This window comes from Salvelinus sp. IW2-2015, linkage group LG10, assembly GCF_002910315.2.
Source record: "Salvelinus sp. IW2-2015 linkage group LG10, ASM291031v2, whole genome shotgun sequence".
Lineage (NCBI taxonomy): Eukaryota > Metazoa > Chordata > Actinopteri > Salmoniformes > Salmonidae > Salvelinus > Salvelinus sp. IW2-2015.
The window spans coordinates 17,163,633-17,190,011 of NC_036850.1; the positions used below are offsets into that span (position 1 = coordinate 17,163,633).

General features: G+C 43.2%; 1 protein-coding gene across 3 annotated transcripts in view; it reads left to right on the plus strand.

Annotated features, from left to right (window-relative positions):
• The window catches only part of LOC111969403 (NEDD4 E3 ubiquitin protein ligase), a 50,282-nt gene that overhangs the window by 6,864 nt on the left and 17,039 nt on the right, over window positions 1-26,379 (plus strand). The window contains exons 5-6 of one of the 3 annotated variants that reach the window (XM_070445432.1): window positions 3,684-3,737; window positions 8,976-10,112. In XM_070445432.1, the coding sequence (XP_070301533.1) occupies window positions 3,684-3,737; window positions 8,976-10,112 (1,191 nt within the window). Of the gene's footprint in view, window positions 1-3,683; window positions 3,738-8,168; window positions 10,113-26,379 lie in introns of those variants that run through there. The other 2 variants (XM_023995528.2, XM_023995527.2) reach the window with 2 other exon arrangements.

Sequence of the window (26,379 nt, forward strand, 5' to 3'; positions counted from 1 at the left end):
GGCCACGACTAGAAGCACGGCGGCTAGAAAAAACACCCTAGATAGGCCAGAACCTAGGAAGAAACCTAGAGAGGAACCAGGCTATGAGGGGTGGCCAGTCCTCTTCTGGCTGTGCCGGGTGGAGATTATAACAGAACATGGCCAAGATGTTCAAATGTTCATAGATGACCAGCAGGGTCAAATAATAATAATCACAGTGGTTGTCGAGGGTGCAACAGGTCAGCACCTCAGGAGTAAATGTCAGTTGGATTTTCATAGCTGATCATTCAGAGTATCTCTACCGCTGCTGCTGTCTCTAGATAGTTGAAAACAGCAGGTCTGAGACAGGTAGCATGCCCGGTGAACAAGTCAGGGTTCCATAGCCGCAGGCAGAACAGTTGGAACTGGAGCAGCAGCACGGCCAGATGGACTGGGGACAGCAAGGAGTCATCAGGCCAGGTAGTCCTCGTTTCCCTGCCCAAAATAAAATGAAACCATCCAGTGTTCAGCGAAATAACAACACAATGTCAAATACAGGTAGCCATGTCAAATAATTAACATCCAATCACATTAACCTCTCTCACGGGAATTGCATTAACTGTCTGTATGTAGCCAAACGTAGCTGCTGCTCATTCCATTTGCTCGAAAATTGATAAATGGTATAAAAAAAAAGTAGACGTAGAGACATTTTATTTGACCTTTATTTAACTAGGCAAGTCAGTTAAGAACATATTTTTATTTTCAATGACGGCCTAGGAACAAACAGACATTGTGTTGTTATTTCGCTGAACACTGGATGGTTTCATTTTATTTTTGGCAGGGAAACGAGGCTACTCAGGTGAGAAAAAAACCACACCCAAATGTATAGCCCCATTGGAAAATATAAATGGACTGTTTGAAAATTAAGAAATGTAAAAAATATAAATAAATTATTGGCGTACCCCACTGCCTTGTTCAGGGGCAGAACGTCAGATTTGATCTTGCAACCTTTTGGTTACTAGTCCAACGCTCTAACCACGAGGCTACCTGCCGCCCCACATAACAGCTCTACTGGTAGTAGTACTGCTACTACAAGCAGTACTACACCTGCACCTGTCAACGACACAAGTTGTTCTGCTTCCACGAGCACATCCAATGCTAGCATCAGTAATTCTAAATTTGTTGTTAGCCCAGCTAGCATGGACACTGACAGTTGTGAATCTGATGCAGCCGAAGAGCTACTGCCCCCCTTACCCGGGAAAGCACCGAACAGACAGGGACGTTGGACCATCGAATAGATGGCAAATATGATAAGAACTACATTGATTTGGGGTTCACTTATATTGGGAGTAATGCCTGTTATATGTGCAAAAGTACTATCTGACAACTCGATGAAACCTTCACTCTTGCGCAGACATTTAGAAACAAAACATTCCAATTTGAAAAATAAGCCACAGGAGTTTTTTGAACAAGATTTAAGATGACTATAAAAGCAACAGATACCATTAATAAGAAGGGTCAAGAAGCGTCTTATATGGTGAGCTATCGAATGGCTAGGACAGGCAAGCCCCATACTATTGTGGAGGACTTTATTCTTCTTGCTGCTGCAGATATGGCTGGGACAATGCTGGGGGAAAAGGCAATAAAAACAATGCCTTCATCAAACAACACTGTTTCACAACACATCAGTGACATGGCATGAGATGTTTTGAAACAATTACTGCTTCGCATACAAGCCAGTGAATTCTATGCGTTACAGCTGGATGAGTCAACAGACGTGGGGGGCCTGGCACAGCTCCTGGTATATGTCCGTTACGTTTATGGCGGGTCAATTAAGGAAGACATCCTCTTCTGGAAACAAGGACAACAGGAAAGGATATGTTTAAAGTACTGGACAGCTTTGTGACATCAAATAGACTTTGGTGGTCAAGATGTGTTGGTATCTGTACTAATGGCGCAAAAGCCATGACAGGGAAACATAGTGGAGTGGTAACGCGCGTGCAAGCAGTTGCTCCCGACACCACTTGGGTACACTGCAGCATCCACCGAGAGGCACTTGCTGCCAAAGGAATGCCTGACCGCTTGAAAGACGATTTGGACACTACAGTGAAAATGGTTAACTTGGTTAAAGCAAGGCCCCTGAACTATTTTCTGCACTATGCAATGATATGGGCAGCGACCATGTAACGCTTTTACAATGTACAAAAGTGGGCTGGTTATCAAGGGGCAAAGTATTGACACTTTTTTTAAATTGATAGACGAGCTTAAAGTTTTCTTTTCTAACCTGAATGATCTGAATCTAGGATTACAGAGACTCCGCAACTATATTCAATGTGCGGGACAAAATTGAGGCTATGATTAAGAAGTTGGAGCTCTTCTCTGTCTGCATTAACAAGGACAACACACAGGTCTTTCCATCATTGTAGGATTTTTTGTTTGCAAATGAACTCAAGTTTACGGACAAAGTCAAATGTGATATAGCGAAGCACCTGAGTGAGTTGGGTGCGCAATTACGCATGTACTTTCCTGAAACGAATGACACAAACTGGATTCGTTATCCTTTTCATGCCCTGCCTCCAGTCTACTTACCGATATCTGAACGAGAGAGCCTCATCAAAATTGCAACAAGCGGTTCTGTGAAAATTTAATTTAATCAGAAGCCACTGCCAGATTTCTGGATTGGGCTGCGCTCAGAGTATCCTGCCTTGGCAAATCATGCTGTTAAGACACTGATGCCATTTGCAACCACGTACCTATGTGAGAGTGGATTTTCGGCCCTCACTAGCATGAAAACTAAATACAGGCACAGACTGTTTGTGGGAATTGATTTGACTGAGACTCTCTCCAATACAACCCAACATTGCAGCGTTATGTGCATCCTTTCAAGCACACCCTTCTCATTAACCTGTGGTGCGTTATACACAATTTTCGATTAACAAATAAGGTTTTATATTTAAGATGGTTAAATGAAGAGCAAAATTATTGATAATTATTTGTTCCCTGGTCCTATAAGAGCTCTGTCACTTCCCACGAGCAGGGTTGTGACACAAACTCACTCATTCTTATGTTTAATAAATGTATCGTTTAGTTTGTGTGTGTGGCAGGCTTACAATGATTGCAAAAAAACAACATTTGAGAGTGTGCTGACCCTGGTGCTAGAAGGGGGTACGCAGCTGGAGGTTGAATGTTTGAAGGGGTACAGGACTATAAAAAGTTTAGGAACCACTGGTCTGGACGATGTCGCCGGTGTTGATGTTCTTATTTCTATGTGGATTTTCTTTTGACTTTGTAATCAGTTTGCTTTGAATCTTCACCTAGTTGTGAGACCTCTTAGGAAATTGCTCAGGAGATGTTTCCACTGCCTCTCTGTGGGTGTTTGTGACAGAATTGCTATGCTGTATAGCCTAACTGTTTTCATGGTATGTGAGCTCTGAGCAACATGAGGTCAAATGTCATGTTTCCACATACCAACGCATTGTGTTGGCCACAACAGAGATGTTTAGAGGGTACACCCAATTCTAAAGAAACATTCAATTTGAACTTAGAAACCAATAGTAAACAGGTCGAGTTCTATACTTAATGAAGGTAAACGATTTGTTGTGATTGACAGATACTGGGGTTCTTCAGACTATACCATGTTGGGGAAATTAAGTAGGGGTTGTTGTTGATTTAATTTGTTGATGTTCTTGGACCCATTTATTGAAGTCGATTATTTTCTCTTTCAGGTTCATCCCAGGAAGCATCGGCTGTTGCTGGAGGTGTTCGATGAGAATCGTCTGGTAAGTCATTACGATATTCCTTCAGTATGTCCAGGCCTGTGGCTTTGACACTGCCACCACCGCTGCTGACTCACTTTACTGGAAGTGGAAATGATCTTGAAGGCACAGACATAGTGATAGTTATTATAATCCTGTACATATGTTTTACCGTTTAGCACTTTATGCATCTAGTCCCCCTATTTGGAGGTTCATAAGTATTTGGACAAATTCACTTATGTGTATTAAACTAATCCGAGGTTAAGTATTTGGTCCCATATTCCTAGCACGCAATGATGACATCAAGCTTGTGACTCTACAAAGTTGTTGGATGCATTTGCAGTTTGTTTTGGTTGTTTCAGATTATGTTGTGCCAAATAGAAATGAATGGTAAGTAATGTATTATCATTTTGAAGTCACTTTTATTGTAAATAAGAATCGAATATGTTTCTGAACACTTCTACATCAACCCCTTACACTCGTGGAAATTGGCCTATATGGATACGGCCAAATTGAAATAAAGAACAATGAAAAGCATTTGCATGACCATGTTAGCAATTGAAAGAGAACACTTTGGAGATTATGGGGAAATGATCAAGCCAAAGGTGAGGACACAACAGTTCACCTGACACAAGACTGAATCCAAACATTACACTGTTGATTTTATGTGCATTTTACATTTACTGTACATTTTTCACAGCCTTTTTCAATAACGAAAATCTGAAAATACTCTGGATACATGCAGTAACATAATAAGAATATTCGTTGGCATTTTGGAGTAGGTGCAAGATATAAAAAAATTATTACAAGGGTTTGAATGAGAGGTCAGACTGGTGTTTCCAAGTGGCCACACACCACTCCAAACTGCACAGTTCCTAAGTCACTTCATTGCACTTTTATGATATAGTTCAAGGAAAGAGCCCTCAACTATAAGGTCCTTTTTTGAGCTCTCCTGGCTTTTCCATTGAGGAACTGAAGCAAGCACACTTGTAGTTTTTTGTTTGGAACACAGCCCTGTGTCCCAACCATCACACATTATGGTTGTATACCCAATCCGAAAACGTTCCATTTATAAATCGCATTCTGGGACAGAGGGCATCATTTGAAAGCTGATTCTATTGCCAACATGTTATAAAGTTGTAAAATATGATCTTAGCTTTCAAAAGGCACTTCAGACGTTGTAATTTTGGTGCACATAGAATGGAGTCATGGGTGCATTTAAGTGCGTGTTCTGCAGCAATTTTTCTTCACAATACGACAAACAGGCTCATTGTGTCCAGGACCCAGGGTATAACGCATGTCATCCTGTAACTGTGGATCAAACATATAATGATCATAAACGTTGATAATGTAAATGACATGAGTTTTCAGATATGAACATGTGAAGTGCACATTTGGACTGTTGAGTGTGTGGTTTGCTTGTATAACATCAAAGTTTAATCCTCAATGGTTCAACTTTCAGAACACATCAACGACTCCTGATTTACAGCATTATCCTCACTCAGACAACAAATGTGCAAAAGTAGCCCAATTACTGGGAGGGACGGGGGCATCTGCTTGTCTCGTGCAGCCCTGTGAACTGGAAAAGCTGAGCTCTGACGTCATGTGTAGCATGTTACTGTACAGCCACTGGTTTCCAATTTTGGCGCTTGTCAATTACAAAATCTGCCATTTTCAACAAGTGGAAAGGGTTATTGTGGATGAATGAATCGTGAATGAGAAAGTTACAAAGGCATAAATATAATACCCCCCAAAGTATGTATTGGGGGTATGATGTTTGTGCCTCTAACGTTCTCACTCATCATTATTCATGATTCATTCATGATTATCCATAATCATGGTAGCATCCACATTAATGCTGAAGTGTTCGGAAACATATTCTATTCTTATTTACAATGAAAGTGACTCCAGAATGACACAATATATTGTTTACCATTCATTTCTATTGGGAACAACATAATCTGAAACACAACCAAAACAAATTACAAATGCATCCAACAAGTTTGAAGAGTCACAAGTGTGATGTGGTCATTGCGTGCGAGGAATATGGGACCATATATTACACTTTTCACTAATTTAATACAGAATTGAATTTGTCCAAATACTTGACACCTTCAAATGGGGGACAAGATATATGAAGTGCTTTAATTTCTAAACGGTAAAATGAATATGTATGAAAATAAACTCAAATGAAAGGTAATTTTTTTTGCTGTCGCCTCAAATTAAACATTTGAGCTCAAATCCAAAATGCTGGAGTATAGAGCCAAATTAAAAGTTACAGCTTCACTGTGCAAATAAGTATGTAGTGGAGTGTAAATGTGGTGTGTTATCACTTGATTCATTCTGACAATGGTCAGAATAACTTTTACTCCACGAATAGGACTAGTTTATATTCAAGTACGCCAACACTGACTAGGCCTACCTGTTTGTATTGCTACCTTCCAGGTGTATTTGGCTTTCATTTGGTTATTTCTGGTCTCTGTAATTGTCACATCCACATATTTTGAATGACCCAGTTACCTCTATTTCATGAGGTCTACTGACCAGCATCAAGCAGTGAATGCCAGTTGCACGTATGACCTACAATACATAAAGGATGGTATGTTTGTGTGCATGTTGCTGCCTCAGTCACATTTAGTCTAGATCTAGGTTGTTAGCATTGGTGTTTTGCCCAGAAGTACAGACCTTTGTTTTAACTTGTCATGAATACTATTATACCTTTTTTTAATAGCAATTTGTCTCCATTAAATCCAGGTATTGGAAATAGAATATCCCCTTGGGTCTTATTAAGAGTGAAAGGTAGGCTATCTGGTTCTGAATACATTAAACTAACTCAAGTATGACCAAGCAGTGATTTGTTTTAGTAGTGTTATGGTTTGCCAACGGCCACATAGCTGAATACTTATGTGGGGCTAACTAACCACAGCTCTGGCCTAGCTGCTGTTGATTGCATGTAGTGACAGGAGTACTGCTGACTGAGACCCAGGATAGTCTCCCTTTTAGTTCTAAGTGTGTAAAGTTGTGCAAACATGGGGCCTCGTCCAAACTTTAGGCCTGACTCAGACTTTCATGTAAATTGATGTCAAAAGATTTGCGCAGATCTTAACATACTGTACATGTATACAATATATCAGTGTTGATACTTTAGTGGCTCCTGAGATTTCCTGATACCCCCATGCCCATCACAGGTTGTTGTGGGAATAGTCACTATGTGGCACGTGGTGCGACGTGGGCACCCTGACTGCGTCAGTCTCAACTGGTGAGTCATTATCACATCCAGCCTGTGCCACTTTCATAGCATTACAGTATGGAACTGACCTGCTGCAGGCCAGGCTGACAGTAATGCCCCAGAATAGCCCCAGCCTCACACAATAGCTTTTGGTTGATATGGAGTGGAATGTCAATGACAGCATAGCGGGAATTAAACCAGCTACTGGCTGTTACACGAGGTGTCGAATGACAGGTGATGCCGCATATATCCCTTTGTTTTTCAAAGCTGCTTTATACATGAAATTAAGCTCTCTATAGTTGCATACTTATGTGCCGAGCTACTGAAGGAATGAAGTTTGTTTGTAGTAGGTGTGAATGTTTAAACGTTAAAATGAAGTTGGGATCGATCATGTTAAGAAAAATCGCCAACCGATAAACACATTATTTTGTTATTTTTTTCCTCCCACAAAATTCAAATCACAGTGCAGTTACCACAAAACATATTATTTTCTGTAGACGGTAGGCTATAAAGGCCTGGGGAAAGTTAGGAAGAGTCGAACTTTATGAATTTTTATTGTTTTAATGGAAAGTTACATGTTTTTCATTTGTCACATCCCTAGTTTGTAGATAATTTTTTATTACATTCTCCAGCCCTTTTTTCTTTTTCAGTTCTTCGTTTTTGTACAGTGCCATCAGCTGAAGCTTTCATGTCTTTATCCGTACTTCGAAGTGTGCCGAGGGACTCAAGCATTCAGTTATTGAGCTTGCTGACTTTTACAGTTTAATAACTACCAGTATCTTCCCTACATATTTCCCCGGGCACGGTAGTTTCCCCGTATGGATGCTATTCGTTTTTCTGCACCTTACATGTGGAACAATCTCCAAAACACCCTGAAATTGGGGGAATTGGTGCCTCTAGGGCTTTTCAGACTGCTGTTAGGGGACCCTTCATTAATGAAGTTATTTGTATTTTATGATTGCATTGTGTGTAAGGTTTTGTGTGGATTCGTTTTTTATGATGAACGTGTATATTGTGCTTTTTTGTATAGATATGTATATTTTTATCTACAGGGCTCATCTGTCACAATAGTAATACAAAAAAAGTGTGTGTGTCACCCATTCCTCAGTTTCATATAGAATTTTGCTGAAACTCATTCCTCTTGATTTCCTGTAATTCAATACCAGTGGGTAAAAATATGTGTGGGGGCACAGCGCAGGAGAAACATTAGAAGCATAGCTGCTGCTGGGAGCCAGTAGCGCCAGAGTCTTGAGTGAGTGACCTGAAACAAAAATGAACAGTTCTCCAGTCTGAGATGCCGAAGAGATTCCTGTGTTCTTGTTTCTAGTGAGGTGACCAGGAGGACTGGGGCTTTTGGAAGAGGCAGGGGGGTGTCGGACACGGTCTGTCTATATTTCAGAAGGCACAGTTGCYACAAGGCTGAGGTTTGGCTGGAATGGGAGTTCTGCCCTTTAAAGCCTTGGTGCAGRTCTCWGTGACTGGGTTGAGTTCAGCTCCTTAAAGAGGCGGACCACTGGGGTTACTTCAGTCTGAGGGGCTTGTGCGTTTGGGTCGTGGTTCCACAGAAGAGTGCCTGACCTCCCCTGACTACTAGCCTTACAGAGCAGCCCTGAGAGGAATGTAGGTTGTCACCAGAGCTATTTTGGCTATGTGCAGCCGCTAATGATTGTAATCACAGAGCAGAACGGGACTCGGAGAAGTTGCCTTGCCGCRGTTKGTTTTTCCTCCRCAGCAGGTCTCTTGCCATGCCARYCTCACTACTGMCTCCCAGGGATTAGAGCGRTAGACGAATGGCACGTCGGCTCCGCTTGCACTTTGCGTCGAGYAGAAGCAACACYGATCCTCTYTCAGAGAGCCTGAGCAGCCATGGTGAGGAGAGCGGTCTCTGTGTGTCAACCCGCAGCCCCYCAGAGAGCCTAGCYCACAGCTCTGTCCAKATGAAGGTGATTCCAGGGCAGRTAGCCTTGGCTTTGCCTCCKCTGTCKCCGGAGTACGGTAATTTACAGCGCTACTCATCCGTATTTATACCCAAGGTGAACACCGGCAGCGTCAGCAAGAAGAGTACTCTGCAGATCTCCCTGCAGCCCCGTGGCAAGCTGAATGGAGAGCAGGAGAACAGCACTGAGGGCGGGGAGCCAGGGGTCGGCGAGGTGGGAGCAGGCAGTGGCTCAGACGGGTTATCCTGTAGCAGCAGCACGGCCAGCGACGCAGGCTACTGCAGCAGCAGCAGCATCTTTGAGCCAGAGCTCCCAGATCAGCGTAGGGCATCCCATGAGAGGAGTCTGCCCCGTAGGAAAGCCAGGGTCCCCCTGAGACGCTGCTCCTCCCTGGTCATATTTCCAAGGAGCCCCTGTAATACACCACCAGCCTCCCCGGTCAGCCCTGTGGCTCTACCCGCCCTACCTCCAGCCAGGGGCTCCTACCAGACTTCTCACCAGCTCCAGTTGTCCCCCAGTGAGCCCCCGCAGGAGGACGAGACGGGTACCTTGAAAGCGTCCATCGCCACGGCGATGAACGGCCTGCGACTCTCTAAGAGCAGCTTTCCGTCAGCGGAGTTCAGAGACGCCAGGCCCATTGTGCATTTTAACATTCCGCTTCCGGATAAACCTAAAGGCAAAATGGAGGAGTGTGAGAAGACTGACCACTCGGCTACCTTAGACCGACCGTGTCGCGACAAGGCCGACCACTCTGCAAATTTAGACCAACACTCCAGTGTGCTACTGCACTTTGCCCAACAGCGACCAATGTCTGGGAAGTCATCTATAAACAGAACAACAGTCAATGTTGAATGTCCTGAATCTCCAACCCAGGCCCCTCAGTCGGAGGGTGAATGTGGCCCTCGCCACATTAAGCTGTTTCGCAGCACCTCGGCTTGCTTTCTCCCCTCAACTAAACTTTCAGAGAGGAGCCACAGTGCCGGTCTCGCAGACAATGGAAATGGACAGGAAAACCATTGTCATCACGCCTTACAAAGGAGCTTTTCTCTGGAAGTCCCCTACCATAATACTGGTATTTCATGTCACGTTTCCAACCAAAAACTATCTAACTCTCCACATGTGCACATCCATGTGTCCCACAGCTATGGGGCAAGGGTCTCTAGCCCTGTCATTGATGTTAACACTAACCACAAAGGGGATCACATACAAAAGAGCCCTGCAAGAAAGACCATGGTGAGTTTTTTTCCTTCACTGGGTGGGGTAGGATAGGAGCTTAGCAAGGCTGAGAATAGAGAGAAATTAGGCCTATGCTTTGGCCAAATGTAGTAGAACGGGTGGTACATTTATTGGTTAACTTATAGAATTGATGTTTTCAACTGTGTAGTGTATTGGCTCATTGTGGTTGGTCTGTATTTGTACCATTTCACTTCTAACCTCAATAAATAGAGATTGTGGTGTTCACTAAGTGGGGTATTTATGTTGTACTTGTGTTATGTTGTTATGTTCGTCACCCATAAGATGGCGTATCTGAAATGCTCCATTAGATTCCATTTTAAATATATTGTGCTGTTTAGTAAAGCAGTAAACCTACTCTCTAAGAGAGATGGCTGAGAGTTTGTGTGTAACTTTCAGTGATGTCCATTTGATAATGCTACCTCCTTAATTGCTCAGTCTGTACCCTACATGTTGCTCTGTTTACTTAGCCTTTGGGCTCCCTGCGAGCAAGCAGGAGCTAAGTTCAGTAACTGAGAAGACAGCTACAGCTAAGTCATGCGAGCCCAATGTGGACAAACATTCAAAGGTTTTCAGTTGTATAACAGTAAACCATTAACATACTTGCACCCAGAAAAATGCTAAAAGAGAAAGAAAAGAAAGCCTCCCTCATGCGATACTTGTCTGCGGCGGCCTTGTTTGTGTTTGTGTACACACGTGCTTTGGTTAAGAGGGGTTCTCTGTTTTTATTATTCTATTAACGCTTTGAGTAATCAGTTTAAGTATTTACCCCTGACTAAATTTAGTTGTGGGAAAAGCAAGGCCCCCCCCTCTCGCTATAAATAAAGCTCCTCTGAAATATTCCCCCCGACTCCAGATAGTCTGGCCCGCTGTTGCACTGGCCAGCCCTATGAATTCAAATTGAACAACGTGATACTAGAGTAACGCTCAGTTATGCCAGCCATCCGCAGGCCTGGGGATCATGTTATGTAGGTAGATGTTGTTTGGAGACGGAGCCTTTTACAGTAAAAGGATGGTGTGTTCCCTTCCTCGCGGGTCCCCCTGCTAGACCGTGTTTGTAAAGCATCATGTGTCAGTCCTTCTCCCTCTCTATCACTCATGTTCCCTCCCTCCCTTGCTCCATCTCCCTCTTTGCATTTAGCAGCTTGTCAAGTAAGAGCTGCACCAGCAATTAGCCAAAGCTGCTACCTTTATAACAGCTGAACTCTTATATAATCTCATTTAGGACATGGGATACCCTCCGCTGCATACCTCTTACTTAAGCCCAGCAGGTCATAAGCATCTGTGCTCTTGTTTTTATGACTTATTTTAATCCAGTGATTGCCTCTTAGTGAAGCTCCTCTGGAAACATAATCTGAATAACAGTTGCAAGACATGTTTATTACATTTATTCCACAGGACACTTTTGTTGACATTTTTGACTGGTATATTCTACTTTTATTAGCTCCAATCAGTACTGTTGCCAGGCAAGGACTTGTGCTATTTAAAGAGGGCTGACTGATGCCATATGTTCCTGTATTTTGACGCTGTTAGTTTCAAAGTAAGAGTTATCTCTGATGTAGAGAACTAGATACTCAAAACGCTGGTGTATGTGGAGCCTGTCAGTGGAGCGGGAAGAGAAGGTAGACAAAAGCGTGCTGCCAGAATTGTGCGTATGTGTTTTAGCCACGCGGTGAGAGCTTTGGAGTCAGAGGCAAGCCCTCATGGCCTCCACTGTGGCTACATCTCCTCCCTCCTTACTTACTTTCTCTCTCTCTCTCCGTCTTTCCCACTATCTTCTTCCCTCTGCCTCTGTGTTCCTTGCCCATTTCTTGTGAGCTGACCAGATGCCTTTTGGACATTGACAAGGCTAAGTACCATCTTGATATGAGCCCTGATACCTCACTGAGCCTGATAAGTGACCATTTCTCCTGATCAGTCGATACACCTTAACAATTTGAGCAAAAGAGTAGCAGCCCCAGAATCATGATCAGCAGCTCAGTGTTGTGGCCAAACACAGAGGATAAACAAGACACCAAGCACAAGAATGAAGGAAAGGAGAATGAGATGAATGACAGTCTCATAATGTAAACATTGAATCTCCCTAATCATGACGATCAGTCCCCAGGCAGTGAAGTTCAACAGAGCTCAAAGGTCATGCTCATTTTTTGCATCACATCTGAGTGTTGTCCTGGATGATGAAAGAATTACCTGCTTTTCCTTCCAAGGGCGTGTAAAGATACTGTACAGTAGCAGAGCTGTTGGCAAACAACACTGTTTTCCAGGACCAAGCTGGTTAACTACAGTAATCAGACTCTATCGATAATGAATAGCAGGTGACCACATCCGTTGTTCCCTCTAATTTCTGCAGCACTGAGCAAATTTAAGGTCTGCTGAGAGCGAACTTCAATGTTGTGAAAATTCTGTGCAACGTCCGTTGTGAACACTGAGGTTGTACACACTTTAATTTACTATTTTAATAGTGACCAGGTAGGCTACTGTGACTATTTGATCATCTAGCCCTACCAGAGTGGCCTACCATAAAAAAACTATGAAGAAAAGGCATCACATAACATTTTAACATGGAAATAGCGGTTCTATCATTCAGCCTACAGAAGCAGCCAATGTGTGGTGTTCAATGTAGGCCTACATTCCTTGAGACTTTTGAGAAAAAACATGCAAGCTTGACATTAACCTGTTTATCCACGTGTCCTTCAGACGAGGAGGTGACTGAACATTTTGTTTGATGCAAGAAACCACTTTACAAAAGAAAATATATTATTATCCCCATACCGTTATTACAGAGAATCAGACAAATTATGCTACCCTCTGCCTATTGGCTACTTAGCTTATTCACGCCTGTTTTAAAATACGACACTGGCCATTTAAGACAAAAAAAAAGCTCTTTCCCTAACTCGCTTTTCAAAGATGACTAGAAAGGTTCACATTTTGTGCTCTTGTAGGAAGCAATCACTCCCACATTTCTGACTACAAATTAGCTATAAATTGGCTAATAAATCACTAACTAGCAAAGAATATGGCCAAATGTACACACGTGGCTACATGCAGCTCTCGCTTTGATCTCAAAACAAGCGCATAATAATCGTTCATGCTGTAAAACAGTCCAGTTCAATGTGAATGGCACAAATCCGTATATGGCAATGGTCGATTTGCGCATAGGCCTACTGCATCTCTGATTGGTAATGGCGCACGTAGAGTGCAGGGCTGAGTCATGCCTGCCAATGCAATAGAAATCCTACTCCGATGTGCTCTGCCAACAAAATCTCTTGCGTAGTTAGTTTTGCATACTAATTCTTGTGTAATTCATTATGTTGCATTGAAAGTGGCTATTCAATCACAATTCCCATAGTAAAGGGTAACGTTGATAGTGATAAATTACGGGGAGTTCTCTAGAAAGTTGAGTGAAGTTCTATCTCGCGCCTCTCTGTGCAGAGAGTTGCTTGGCATTTCCGGGGGCACACTTTAGAGGGAACATTGACCGCATGTATGTTTTTGTGTCCTTTTTTTGTTGCATCAGAGCACCAGAACAGATTTTTTTCTAAATTGCCTTAGTAAACCAAAATGATCTGTCAAAATTGTGTCATTTGTTCCCTCTGAACTCTTACCTTTTTTTTTTTATCTGGCCTGGGATCTTATCAAGATCTGATGCAAAAATACAAATGTGTACAAGACCACTTGCCTTGATGGATTTAGCTTCAGTAGAGAGAATAAATACAAAGTGAGTAGAGCATATGGGAACAGTTTTTAAGATGAGAAAGGATTATGTGATTCGTCTTGTTTTCCATGTTGAGGGGCACACTTAATGTCCATGGATAGGTGTATGGACGTTTGAGCAGTACAGTATGCCTGGCTGACCCCGTTTTTCTGCAAGCTGTGGTTTTGGAAGCTGCTACAGGAAGGGGCTTTGTTTTGTGGCAGAGTGGCTGCAGAGCAGGTGCATCCAGACCAGAGGACCCCACATGCAGACCCAGCTTTGTCCCTCTCTGAGGTGGTTTGTTGGCAGGCAGACTCTCTCCATGGAGCAGAAAATTGTCCTCTTCTCCTGCACAGACCATTAACTAACTCCTTGCAGTTGAAACACTTGGCCAAGGCCATCCTTTCCCTTACATAACCATCACAACTGAGGCTTAAAAACAGAGGCTAATTGCAAAGCATTCTTCAACTTAATATATATATTTTTTTTCATACCGGTAAGTGGATGTTTTATCTGATAAACCTCATCAAAACAAATCACTCTGGCCTTTCTCTACCCTATAATGGGAAAGGTCTGTTCAGTAGGAGCTGCACTTACTCAGAATTCTACACAGCTTTTTCATTGTTTTCTATTTTCTTTATTGAACTTATCTTTTTTTGAAGGACATTCTTTATGACAAGATAATATATCCACCACACCGGGGCTCCAGAGACCGAGAGAGAGAGAGAGAATTCCTCTACTTTGTGGTTTGACCTTAATTTTTAACATTTTATGTGTTTTCCTGAGAGAACCAGGGCATGGAAGAAGAGGAAGACTGAGTAATATAGTCTAGTACTTTCACATTTTGGATGGACTGTTTACTGCTCTGTTTTTGTAGAGGCCTTCATACATTTGTGTTTGAAAACCAGATCAGACATTGAGTTAGACAAGAAATCTACATTTAGAAAACAATATACCTTTTGAAGTGGACTAAATGTTTGCCTCTGCACATACAGTATGAACCTTGTTTCTCACCAGTTATAATAATTGTTTTATCCTTTATGTATCCCATTAAATTCTGAGATATTTGAATGACTGGTCAATTGGAGTGTATTTGAGCCAAGCTAGGTCATAGCAATAACAAATGTTCATGTTTTTTATTTTTGAGTGAAGAAATCCGAGATCTTACTTGACAGTTTGAAAGTTACCCATTTTTTAAATCCAAACTTATTTCACCAGCTGGAAACTGTTTTAAAAAATAGTTTTGTTCCAACAACAAAACCTCTAAGTTGGCTTACTTTTGCCTGGCTTTTTGTCTAGTGGCTTTGAATCCATCATACACTTCCTCTCTTTTTGAATACAATTACAATGCCGTACATCCAATATTTGGAAATAGAAATAATGATGATGACTTCGTAAAGATTTGAAAACTTGAGAAAATAACATTATCATTGCTACCTGGTCAGAAATACACTATATACAGTTGAAGTCGGAAGTTTACATACACTTGGTTTGGGATCATTAAAACTCATTTTTCAACCACTCTGCAAATTTCTTGTTAACAAACTATAGTTTTGGCAAGTCGGTTAGGACATCTACTTTGTGCATGACACAAGTAATTTTTCCAACAATTGTTTACAGACAGATATATTTCCACTTATAATTCACTGTATCACAATTCCATGGGTCAGAAGTTTACATACACTAAGTTAACTGTGCCTTTTAAAACAGCTTGGGAAAATCCAGAAAAGGATGTCATGGCTTTAGAATCTTCTGATAGGCTAATTGACATAATTTGAGTCAATTGGAGCTGTACCTGTGGATGTATTTCAACGCTACCTTCAAATGCGCAGTGCCTCTTTGCTTGACATCATGACAAATCAAAGGAAATCAGCTAAGACCTCAGAAAAAAGTCTGGTTTATCCTTGGGAGCAATTTCCAAATGCTGAAGATACCATATTCATCTGTACAAACAAGTTACGCAAGTATAAACACCATGGGACCACGCATCCGTCATACCGCTCAGGAAGGAGACGCGTTCTGTCTCTTAGAGATGAACATACTTTGGTGTGAAAAGTGCAAATCAATTCCAGAACAACATCAAAACCTTGTGAAGATGCTGGAGGAAACGGGTACAAAAGTATCTATATCCACAGAAAAACGAGTCCAATTCGACACAAACTGAAAGGCCGCTCAGCAAGGAAAAAGCCACTGCTCCGTAACCACCATAAAAATGCCAGACTGTGGTTTGCAACTGCACATGGGGACAAAGATTGTACTTTTTGGAGAAATGTCCTCTGGTCTGATGAAACAAAATAGAACTGTTTGGTCATAATGACCATCGTTATGTTTGGAGGTAAAAGGGGAGTCTTGCAAGCCGGGGAACACCATCCCAATCGTGAAGCACGGGGTGGCAGCATCATGCTGTGGGGGTGCTTGCTGCAGGAGGGATTGGTGCACTTCACAAAATAGAGGGCATCATGAGGCAGGAAAATTCTGTGGATATATTGAAGCAACATCTCAAGACATCAGTCAGGAAGTTAAAGCCTGGTCGCAAATGGGTCTTCCAAATGGACAATGACCCCAAGCATACTTCCAAAGTTGTGGTAAAATGGCTTAAGGACAACAAGTCAAGGTATTGGAGTGGCCCATCACAAAGCCCTGACCTCAATCCTATAGAACATTTGTGGGCAGACCTGAAAAGGCGTGTGCGAGCAAGGAGGCCTACAAACCTGACTCGGTTACACCAGCTCTGTCAGGAGGAATGGGCCAAAATTCACCCAACTTATTGTGGGAAGCTTGTGGAAGGCTACCCAAAATGTTTGACCCAAGTTAAACAATTTAAAGGCAATGCTACCAAATACTAATTGAGTGTATGTCTGACATTTCACATTCTTAAAATATAGTGTTGATCCTAACTGACCTAATGTCAGGAATTGTGAAAAACTGAGTTTAAATGTATTTGGCTAAGGTGTATGTAAACTTCCGACTTCAACTGTATACAAAAGTATGAGGACACGCTTAAAATGAGTGGATTAGGCTATTTCAGCAACACCCTTTTTCTGACACGTGTCATGCAATCTCCATAGACAAACATTGGCAGTATATGGCCTTACTGAAGAGCTCAGTGACTTTCAATGTGGCACCGTCATAGGATGCCACCTTTCCAACAAGTCAGTTCATCAAATTTCTGCCCTGCTAGAGCTGCCCCAGTCAATTGTAAGTGCTGTTATTGTGAAGTGGAAACGTCTAGGAGCAATAACGTCTCAGCCGCGAAGTGGTAGGCCACACGAGCTCACAGAACATGACTGCTGAGTGCTGAAGCGCATAGTGCGAAATAATTGTGTGCCCTCGGTTGCAACACTCACTACCGAGTTCCAAACTACTTCTGGAAGCAAGGTCAGCACAAGAACTGTTCTTCGGAAACTTAATGAAATGGGTTTCCATGGCCAAGCAGCCGGAGACGAGACTAAGATCACTATGAGCAATGCCAAGCGTTGACTGGAATGGTGTCAAGCTCACTGCCATTGAACTCTGGAGCAGTGGAAACTCGTTCTCTGGTGTGATGAATCACGCTACCTGCCCGAATGCATAGTCCCAACTGTAAAGTTTTTTTAAGGTTCGGTCAAGGCCCATTAGTTCCAGTGAAGGAAAATCTTAACTCTACAACATACAATAACATTCTAGATTATTCTGCGCTTCCTTCTTCTTAGCAACAGTTGGGAAAGTCTCTTTACTGTTTCAGCATGACAATGCCCTGTGCACAAAGCAAAGTTCATACACAAATGGTTTGTCGATCGATGTGGAAGAACTTTGACTGGCCTGCACAGAGCCCTGACCTCAATCCCATCGAACACCTTTGGGATGAATTGGAACGCCGACTTCGAGCCAGGCTTAATCGCCCAACATCAGTGCCCGACCCCACTAATGCTCTTGTGGCTGAATGGAAGCAAGTCCCCACAGCAATGTTCCAACATCTAGTGGAAAGTCTTCCCAGAAGAGTAGAGGCTATTATTGCAGCAAAGGGGGGGACTAACTCCATATTATCAAATCAAATGTTATTAGTCACATGCTCCGAATACAACAGGTGTAGACCTTACAGTGAAATGCTTACTTACGAGCCCCTAACCAACAATGCAGTTTACAAAAATATGGATAAGAAATAAAAGTAACAAGTAATTGCAGAGCAGTAAAATAACAATAGCGAGACTATATTCAGGAGGGTACCAGTAGAGTCAATGTGCGGGGGCACCGGTTAGTTGAGGTAATATGTACATGTAGGTAGAGTTATTAAAGTGACTATGCATAGATCATAACAACAGAGAGGGAGCAAAGCAAATAGTTTGGGTAGCCATTTGATTAGGCGTTCAGGAGTCTTATTGCTTGGGGGAAGAAGCTGTTTAGAAGCCTCTTGGACCTAGAGTTGGCGCTCCGGTACCGCTTGCCGTGTGGTAGCAGAGATAACAGGTTATGACTAGGGTGGCTGGAGTCTTTGACAATTTTTAGGGCCTTCCTCTGACACCGCCGGTATAGAAGTCCTGGATGGCAGGAAGCTTGGCCCCAGTAATGTACTGGGCCGTTCGCACTAACATCTGTAGTGTCTTGCGGTCGGAGGCCGAGCAGTTGCCATACCAGGCAGTGATGCAACCAGTGAGGATGCTCTCACTGGTGCAGCTGTAGAACCTTTTGAGGATCTGAGGACCCATGCCAAATCTTTTCAGTCTCCTGAAGGGGAATAGGTTTTGTCGTACCCTCTTCATGACTGTCTTGGTGTGTTAGTTTGTTGGTGATGTATACACCAAGGAACTTGAAGCTCTCCACCTGCTCCACTGCAGCCCCATCGATGAGAATGGCGGCGTGCTCGGTCCTCTTTTTCCTGTAGTCCACAATCATCTCCTTTGTCTTGATCACATTGAGGGAGAGGTTGTTGTCCTGGCACCACATGGCCAGGTCTCTGACCTCCATATAGGCTGTCTCATTGTTGTCTGTGATCAGACCTACCATTGTTGTGTCATCGGCAAACTTAATGATGGTGTTGGAGTCGTGCCTGGCCGTTCAGTCATGAGTGAACAGGGAGTACAGGAGGGGACTGAGCACGTACCCCGGCGGGGCCCCTGTGTTGATGATCAGCGTGGTTGATGTTGTTACCTACCCTCACCACCTGGGGGTGGCCCGTCAGGAGGTCCAGGATCCAGTGGCAGAGGGAGGTGTTTAGTCCCAGTGTCCTTAGCTTATTGATGATCTTTGAGGGCACTATGGCGTTGAACGCTGAGCTGTAATCAATGAATAGCATTCTCACATAGGTGTTCCGTTTGTCCAGGTGGAAAAGGGCAGTGTGGAGTGCAATAGAGATTGCATCATCTGTGATCTGTTGGTGCGGTACGCAAATTGGAGTGGGTCTAAGGTTTCTGGATTAATGGTGTTGATGTGAACCATGACCAGCCTTTCAAAGCAATTCATGGCTACAGACGTGAGTGTTATGGGTCATTAGTCATTTAGGCAGGTTACCTTAGTGTTCTTGGGCACAGACTCAGACAGGGAGAGGTTGAAAATGTCAGTGAAGACACTTGCCAGTTGGCCAGCGCATGCTCGCAGTACACGTCCTGGTAATTCGTCTGGCCATGCGGCCTTGTGAATGTTGACCTGTTTAAAGATTTTACTCACATCGGCTGCGGAGAGCGTGATCACAGTCTTCCGGAGCAGCTGGTGCTGTCATGCATGTTTCAGTGTTATTTGCTCAAAGAAAGCATAGAAGTAGTTTAGCTCGTCTGGGAGACTCGTGTCACTGGGCAGCTCTCGGCTGTGATTCCCTTTGTAGTCTGTAGTGGTATGCAAGCCCAACCACATCCGACGAGCGTCAGAGCCGGTGTAGTACGATTAGATCTTAGTCCTTTATTGACGCTTTGGAGGGCATAGCGGGATTTCTTATAAGCTTCCGGGTTAGAGTCCCGCTCCTTGAAAGCGGAAGCTCTAGCCTTTAGCTCAGTGCGAATGTTGCCTGTAATCCATGGCAGTGTGGATGTTGCCTGTAATCCATGGCTTCTGTTTGGGGTATGTACGTATAGTCACTGTGGGGACGACGTCGTCGACACACTTTCTGATGAAGCCAATGACTGATGTGGTGTACTCCTCAATGCCAATGGAGGAACCTCGGAACATATTCTGGTCTACAAGCAAAACAGTCCTGTAGTTTAGCATCTGCTTCATCTGACCACTTTTTTTATTGATCTAGTCACTGGTGCTTCCTGATTTAATTTTTGCTTGTAAGCAGGAATCAGAAGGATAGAATTATGGTCAGATTTGCCAAATGGAGAGCGAGGGAGAGCTTTGTATGTGTCACTGTGTGTGGAGTTAAAGTGGTCCAGTTTTTATTTAAAAAGAAATCTGGTTTCACATTTAACATGCTGATATAAATTTAGTAAAACGGATTTAAGTTTCCCTGGATTTAAGTCCCCGGTTACTAGGAGCGCCGCCTCTGGCTGATCATTTTCTTGTTTGCTTATGGCGGAATACAGTTAATTCAATGCTGTCTTAGTGCCAGCCTCTGACTGTGGTGATATGTAAACAGCTACGAAAAATACAGATGAAAACTCTAGGTAGATAGTGTGGTCTACAGCTTATCATGAGATACTCTACCTCAGGCGAACAATAGCTCGAGACTTCCTTAGATATTGTGCACCAGCTGTTATTTACAAAAATACATAGTCCGCCGCCCCTTGCCTTACCAGACTCCGCTGTTCTATCCTGCCGGTACAGCGTATAACCAGCCAGCTGTATGTTGATAGTGTCTTCGTTCAGCCACGACTCCGTGAAGCATAAGATATTACAGTTTTGAATGTCCCGTTGGTAGTTTAATCTTGTGCGTAGGTCATAGATTTTATTCTCCAAAGATTGCACGTTTGCTAGCAGAATGGAAGGAAGTGGGCGTTTATTCGATCTCCTATATTATTCTCAGAAGGCAGCCCGCCCTCAGGCCCCTTTTTTCCGCCGCCTCTTCACGCAAATCACGGGGATCTGGGCCTGTTCCAGAGAAAGCCGTATATTGTTCGCGTTGGGCACGTCAGACTCGTTAAAGGAAAAAAAACGTTTCTACCAGTCCGTGGTGAGCAATCGCAGTCCTGATGTCCAGAAGTTATTTTCGGTGATAAGAGATGGTAGCGGCAACATTATGTACAAAAATAAGTTACAAACAACGCAAAGGAACAAGGAAAAAACACAATCGGTTGGGGACACGTAAAACGTCTGCCTTCTCCGGCGCCATTTTACGCAATTAATACTCATAATTTTGGAATGAGATGTTCCACGAGCAGGTGTCCACATGCTTTTGGTCTGTAGTGCATTTAAAAACCTTTTTGGGGTTGGGTTGATAGATTTACATGGAAATTAAGTTTATTTTCACCAGAAACCAGTCTTGCTCCCATACATCTCTGACTTGATCAATCACACACTCCACTCTTGGTCATTTTGATATGGCTGGTTTGACAGTTCTTTGAGTGATGTAAGTAAGCATGTGATTAATCCCTTAATGAGTCCCCTATGTGATGTTCCTGAGAGAATGTCACAGAGCTCAGAGTAGCACCTTCACAGGCTGTACATTGTGTCCCTCAACCTGGACTCTCCAAAGCCTGCTTGTCTTGGCTTCACTGCCAAGGAAAGGCATGAGGAAGGAATGAGAGGAGGAGGGGAACAGTCTATATCTGTTCAATTGAACCGTCTCCATACCACTGCAGGGCAGTTTGAAGTGCCAAGGGTGTTTATTTGGTCACACAAGACTGTGTTTTCAGTTGTTGTTGATGTTGGGAGGTGGGTGATGTATGTTGCATAGGAACATGTTACAGTAACTGCGTTATAGCAGTGGTCACATTGGAGCCTGTCTCTAAGAATCACTCAGTCAGAATCACCTTTTCTAGAATAGACACTGCTCCACAACTACATATTAAGACGTCTAATGCTCTAGCTATACTGTGGGCTGATAACCCCTGAATTATTCAATCCACATGTCTAATACAGTGGTTTCAAAACATGGGGTGGGATCCCCTGAAATTGAAATGGGTCCCCTGAGAAAATCTGCACTCTTATCAAACAATTAAACCTTTTTCTCTTCAAATGGGTGTAGAACACAACCTTTTCATGTCAACCTCTTACAAGAACCTCTTACACTATTAGAATGCAATTTCATGTAATTATTATGTGTTGGGACAGCCTGTGGGATGTAAAATAGGGAATATGAATACACAGCATTAATCACTTTGTGATTTTGGCAATGAAGCCCTTTATCTACTTCCCCCTGAGTCACATTAACTCATGGATACCATTTTTATGTCTCTGCATCCAGTATAAAGGAAGTTAGAGCTAGTTTCGTGAGCCAATGCCAACTAGCGTTAGTGCAATAACTGGAGGTATATACTAGCATGCTAGACATGCAGTTATATAGACTTCCAGTCATTGCGCAAACACTGGTTAGAAAATGCGCTAACATTAGTCAGCAACTTCCTTCAAAATGCACACAGAGATGTACAAATGCTATCCATGAGTTCATCTGACTCTGAGTAAGTGGATAAAGGGCTTCATTGCTAGAATCCTGACGTTTCCTTTAACTAGATATAATTTTTCCACGTAGGGTCCCAGCATTTTCTGATGTCAATTTGGGGTTGTGTGCAGTGCCATTTTTGGAACACCTTGTCTAATAGAACTATGTGTATAATGTGCCAATACATACATTTACAACTAAATCATCCATGAGGGCTGATGGCACGTGCTGTAAAGGTGACTGTATCATAGAAAATGATTATCTATCTAGGCCAGTCGTGTGTGTGTATGTTGTGTGTGTGTGTTGTGTGGGTGGTGTGTGTGTTTGGTGTGTGTGTGTGTGTGTGTGTGTGTGTGTGTGTGTGTGGGTGTGTGTGTGTGTGTGTGTGTGTGTGTGTGTGTGTGTGTGTGTGTGTGGTGTGTGTGTTGTGTGGTGTGTGTGTGACGTACATTTTGCACTTGAGAGGTGTGTGTGTGTGCGTGAGAGCCGGCAAACATGCCCGATACATTGTAACCACTCCCTTTTTTGATGGACTGACTCATGAATGACTACTGTACATGACTCACCATTACAATCTCTTATATCCTTCCACAGACACGTGATGACTTTCTGGGGCAGGTGATGTACCATTACCACCAGATACCGGTGAGCCTAGTGCAAGGAAATTGTTTATTTAGCGCTTGCATAATGTATGTGGAAACCAATTCTCCTAAATCAACATGTTTCCAATCCCACGTCTAAAGAGTAGGATAGTCTCTGCTGTTTGGTGTTCCATGTTCTCCTTTAGATATATTTGTTGGAGATCTTTACATAGTTATCTTCACCCATGAACTGTCATAGGCGCACTCATGTAAACATAAACACCCTCATGTCAGAGTCCGTTCCACAACGTTGTCCATAGTTATGGAAATACAGTCCTCCATGTTTGTTACTTTTTCCTACCTTTACATGGCATCTGTCTCACTGTCTATACAGGACTTGTTTACTGTTGATATATTATACAGTTACTGCATGTGTAGATGTTATACAGCAAATATCTTTATAGAGCATTCAACTGTTTTTAAATCGTTTTTTATTTATTTTTATTTCAGACAGAAAATCCTAACATTGAAAGGCCATACACATTCAAGGATTTTCTACTTCACCCGAGAAGGTTTGCATTATTTCATGATTATTCAAGCTGCTTATCCTTCCTGGTTTAACATGGATTTACTTAGTGGACATTTTCCTTTACATTTTATCACATTCAGCATTGCATAAATTAATTTGAATAATATCTTGAGTTCCATTCCAGTGAGTTTGCCTAACATTCAATACCTTTCTTTCCTGAGGTGTATAATTTAGCTCAAATACTACATGAAGTACATATTGGTTTTACCTGGAGAAAGCTCAATTTCATGTTTGAGTCACAATGATAAATTGTTTGAATTACATTTATTGTGTATTTGATGCACCTAAGAGGCTCACATTACTCTCATTTAGAAGTGCACTGTTTTCCATGTCATTTTTTTGTTAAGTGTTTACTTTTTCTTTTGATGTAGTCACAAATCCAGGGTCAAGGGTCATCTCCGTCTGAAGATGACCTACCTACCCAAAAACAAACTCAGAGGATGCTGCAGAACAGACTGAAGAACATGATGTAAGACCGCCACCCACCCAACCTACCCCTGTCGTCCTGCCCTCTGACCCCCTGATATTGAATATTCCCACGCCGTCACCCCCCTCCTTTGATTAGACTGTGTCTATCTACGTGCCTTGGCTGTTGCTCAGTCGGCGTGCTTCAGTATATACATGTAACAGCATATTGGTGCTCAGAGCCAGGAGAAAAAACACTAGGCTTGTTTTACCAGTGCAAGCCAAGATGGCTGATTGCTTGCCATCTCCCTCCTGATGTAGTTATTGATAAAACCAGCCTGTCATCATTCTTGAACATGCTTAATGTAAGCAGTGGCTAGGAACATCATGTCCAAAAGGCCAATCTATATTTGTCTCACCATGGGTCCATGGCCTTTGATGAATATGCTGACATCTTCCTTAGAATGATTTGAAGCCAAACTTCAATAAATTATGAGTCCCTATGATTGCACTGAATTTTCTGAGTAGTGGCCAAGACATTGTTTGACTTGAACAAACGTATGTATAGGATTTGGGCAATGTTGACATCTGCATGTGCCGTGTTGTGTAACAGTGTTTTTGTTTGTGCAGCCTACTGGGAGTTTTTAGAGGGCCAGGACAGTTCCGGTCCCAGGCACAACCACCTGCTGCCTGCAATGCCCCCTGGCTGGGAGGAGAGGCAGGACAACCTGGGCAGGACCTACTATGTCAACCACGAAACCAGGACGACACAGTGGCACAGCCCATAGTACAGTAAGTCTGGGGTTCTCCTGTCATGTCCTTTATTCTGACAGCTTGAACTTAATCTAGCACTATTTCAACACAATGGTAGTTTTGGAATACAGTAACGCCTGGTTGGTCAAGAGATGTAAAGTTGACTGTGAGTATGTATGTTGTTTCCCTGTGTAGAGACAGCCAGGTGGAGGCAGAGCAAAGGCAGACATCCACATGGGAGCCCGCACGCCTTCACCGCCCGCAGGCAGATCTCTGACCAAGAGGACTCCAACGACAGACAAGAGTCTCCTGAGGTAACTTTCAAGTCAATCGAAATTCAATTAATGTTGAAAAATTCACATTAAAGTTAAATGACACTTTAAATTCATAAATGGAATTAGTTATTCTCCTGAAATGGAGACGAGACTCTGTTATACTTTTGCGGTCTCTGGTACGATTATCAAACAACCGTACGTGGTGTGCGGTCCAACTATACGATCTACCTAAGGTATATAGGCCCAGACCTAAACTCAGCAAAAAAAAGAAACGTCCCTTTTTTCAGGACCCTGTCTTTCAAGATAATTAGTAAAAATCTAAAATAACTTCACAGATCTCATTGTAAAGGGTTTAAACACAGTTTCCCATGCTTGTTCAATGAACCATAAACAACTAATGAACATGCACCTGTGGAACGGTCATTAAGCCACTAACAGCTTACAGACAGTAGGCAATTAAGGTCACAGTTATGAAAACTTAGGACACTAAAGAAGACTTTCTACTGACTCTGAAAAACACCAAAAGAAAGATGCCCAGGGTCCCTGCTCATTTGTGGGAACGTGCCTTAGGCATGCTGCAAGGAGGCATGAGGACTGCAGATTTGGCCAGGGCAATAAATTGCAATGTCCGTACTGTGACAGCACTACAGGGAGACGGGCGGACAGCTGATCGTCCTCGCAGTGGCAGACCACGTGTAACAACACCTGCACAGGATCGGTACATCTGAACATCACACCTGCGGGACAGGTACAGGATGGCAACAACAACTGCCAAGTTACACCAGGAACGCACATCCCTTCATCAGTGCTCAGACTGTCCGCAATAGGCTGAGAGAGGCTGGACTGGGGCTTGTAGGGCTGTTGTAAGGCAGGTCCTCACCAGACATCACCGGCAACAACGTCGCCTATGGGCACAAACCCACCGTCGCTGGACAGATAGGACTGTCAAAAAGTGCTCTTCAAGACGAGTCGTCTTTTTTTCTCACCAGGGGGGATGGTCAGATTCACGTTTATTGTCGAGGAATGAGCGTAACACTGAGGCCTGTACTCTGGAGCAGGATTGATTGGAGATGGAGGGTCCGTCATGGTCTGGGGCAGTGTGTCACAGCATCATCGGACTGAGCTTGTTGTCATTGTAGGCAATCTCAACGCTTGGCATTAAGGGAGAACATCCTCCTTCCTCATGTGGTACCCTTCCTGCAGGCTCATCTGACATGACCCTCCAGCATGACAATGCACCAGCCATACTGCTCATTCTGTGCGTGATCTCGTGCAAGACAGGAATGTCAGTGTTCTGCCATGGCCAGCGAAGAGCCTGGATCTCAATCCCATTGAGCACGTCTGGGACCTGTTGGATCGGAGGGTGAGGGCTAGGGCCATTCCCCCAGATATGTCCGGAAACTTGCAGGTGTCTTGGTGGAAGAGTGGGTAACATTTCACAGCAAGAACTGGCAAATCTGG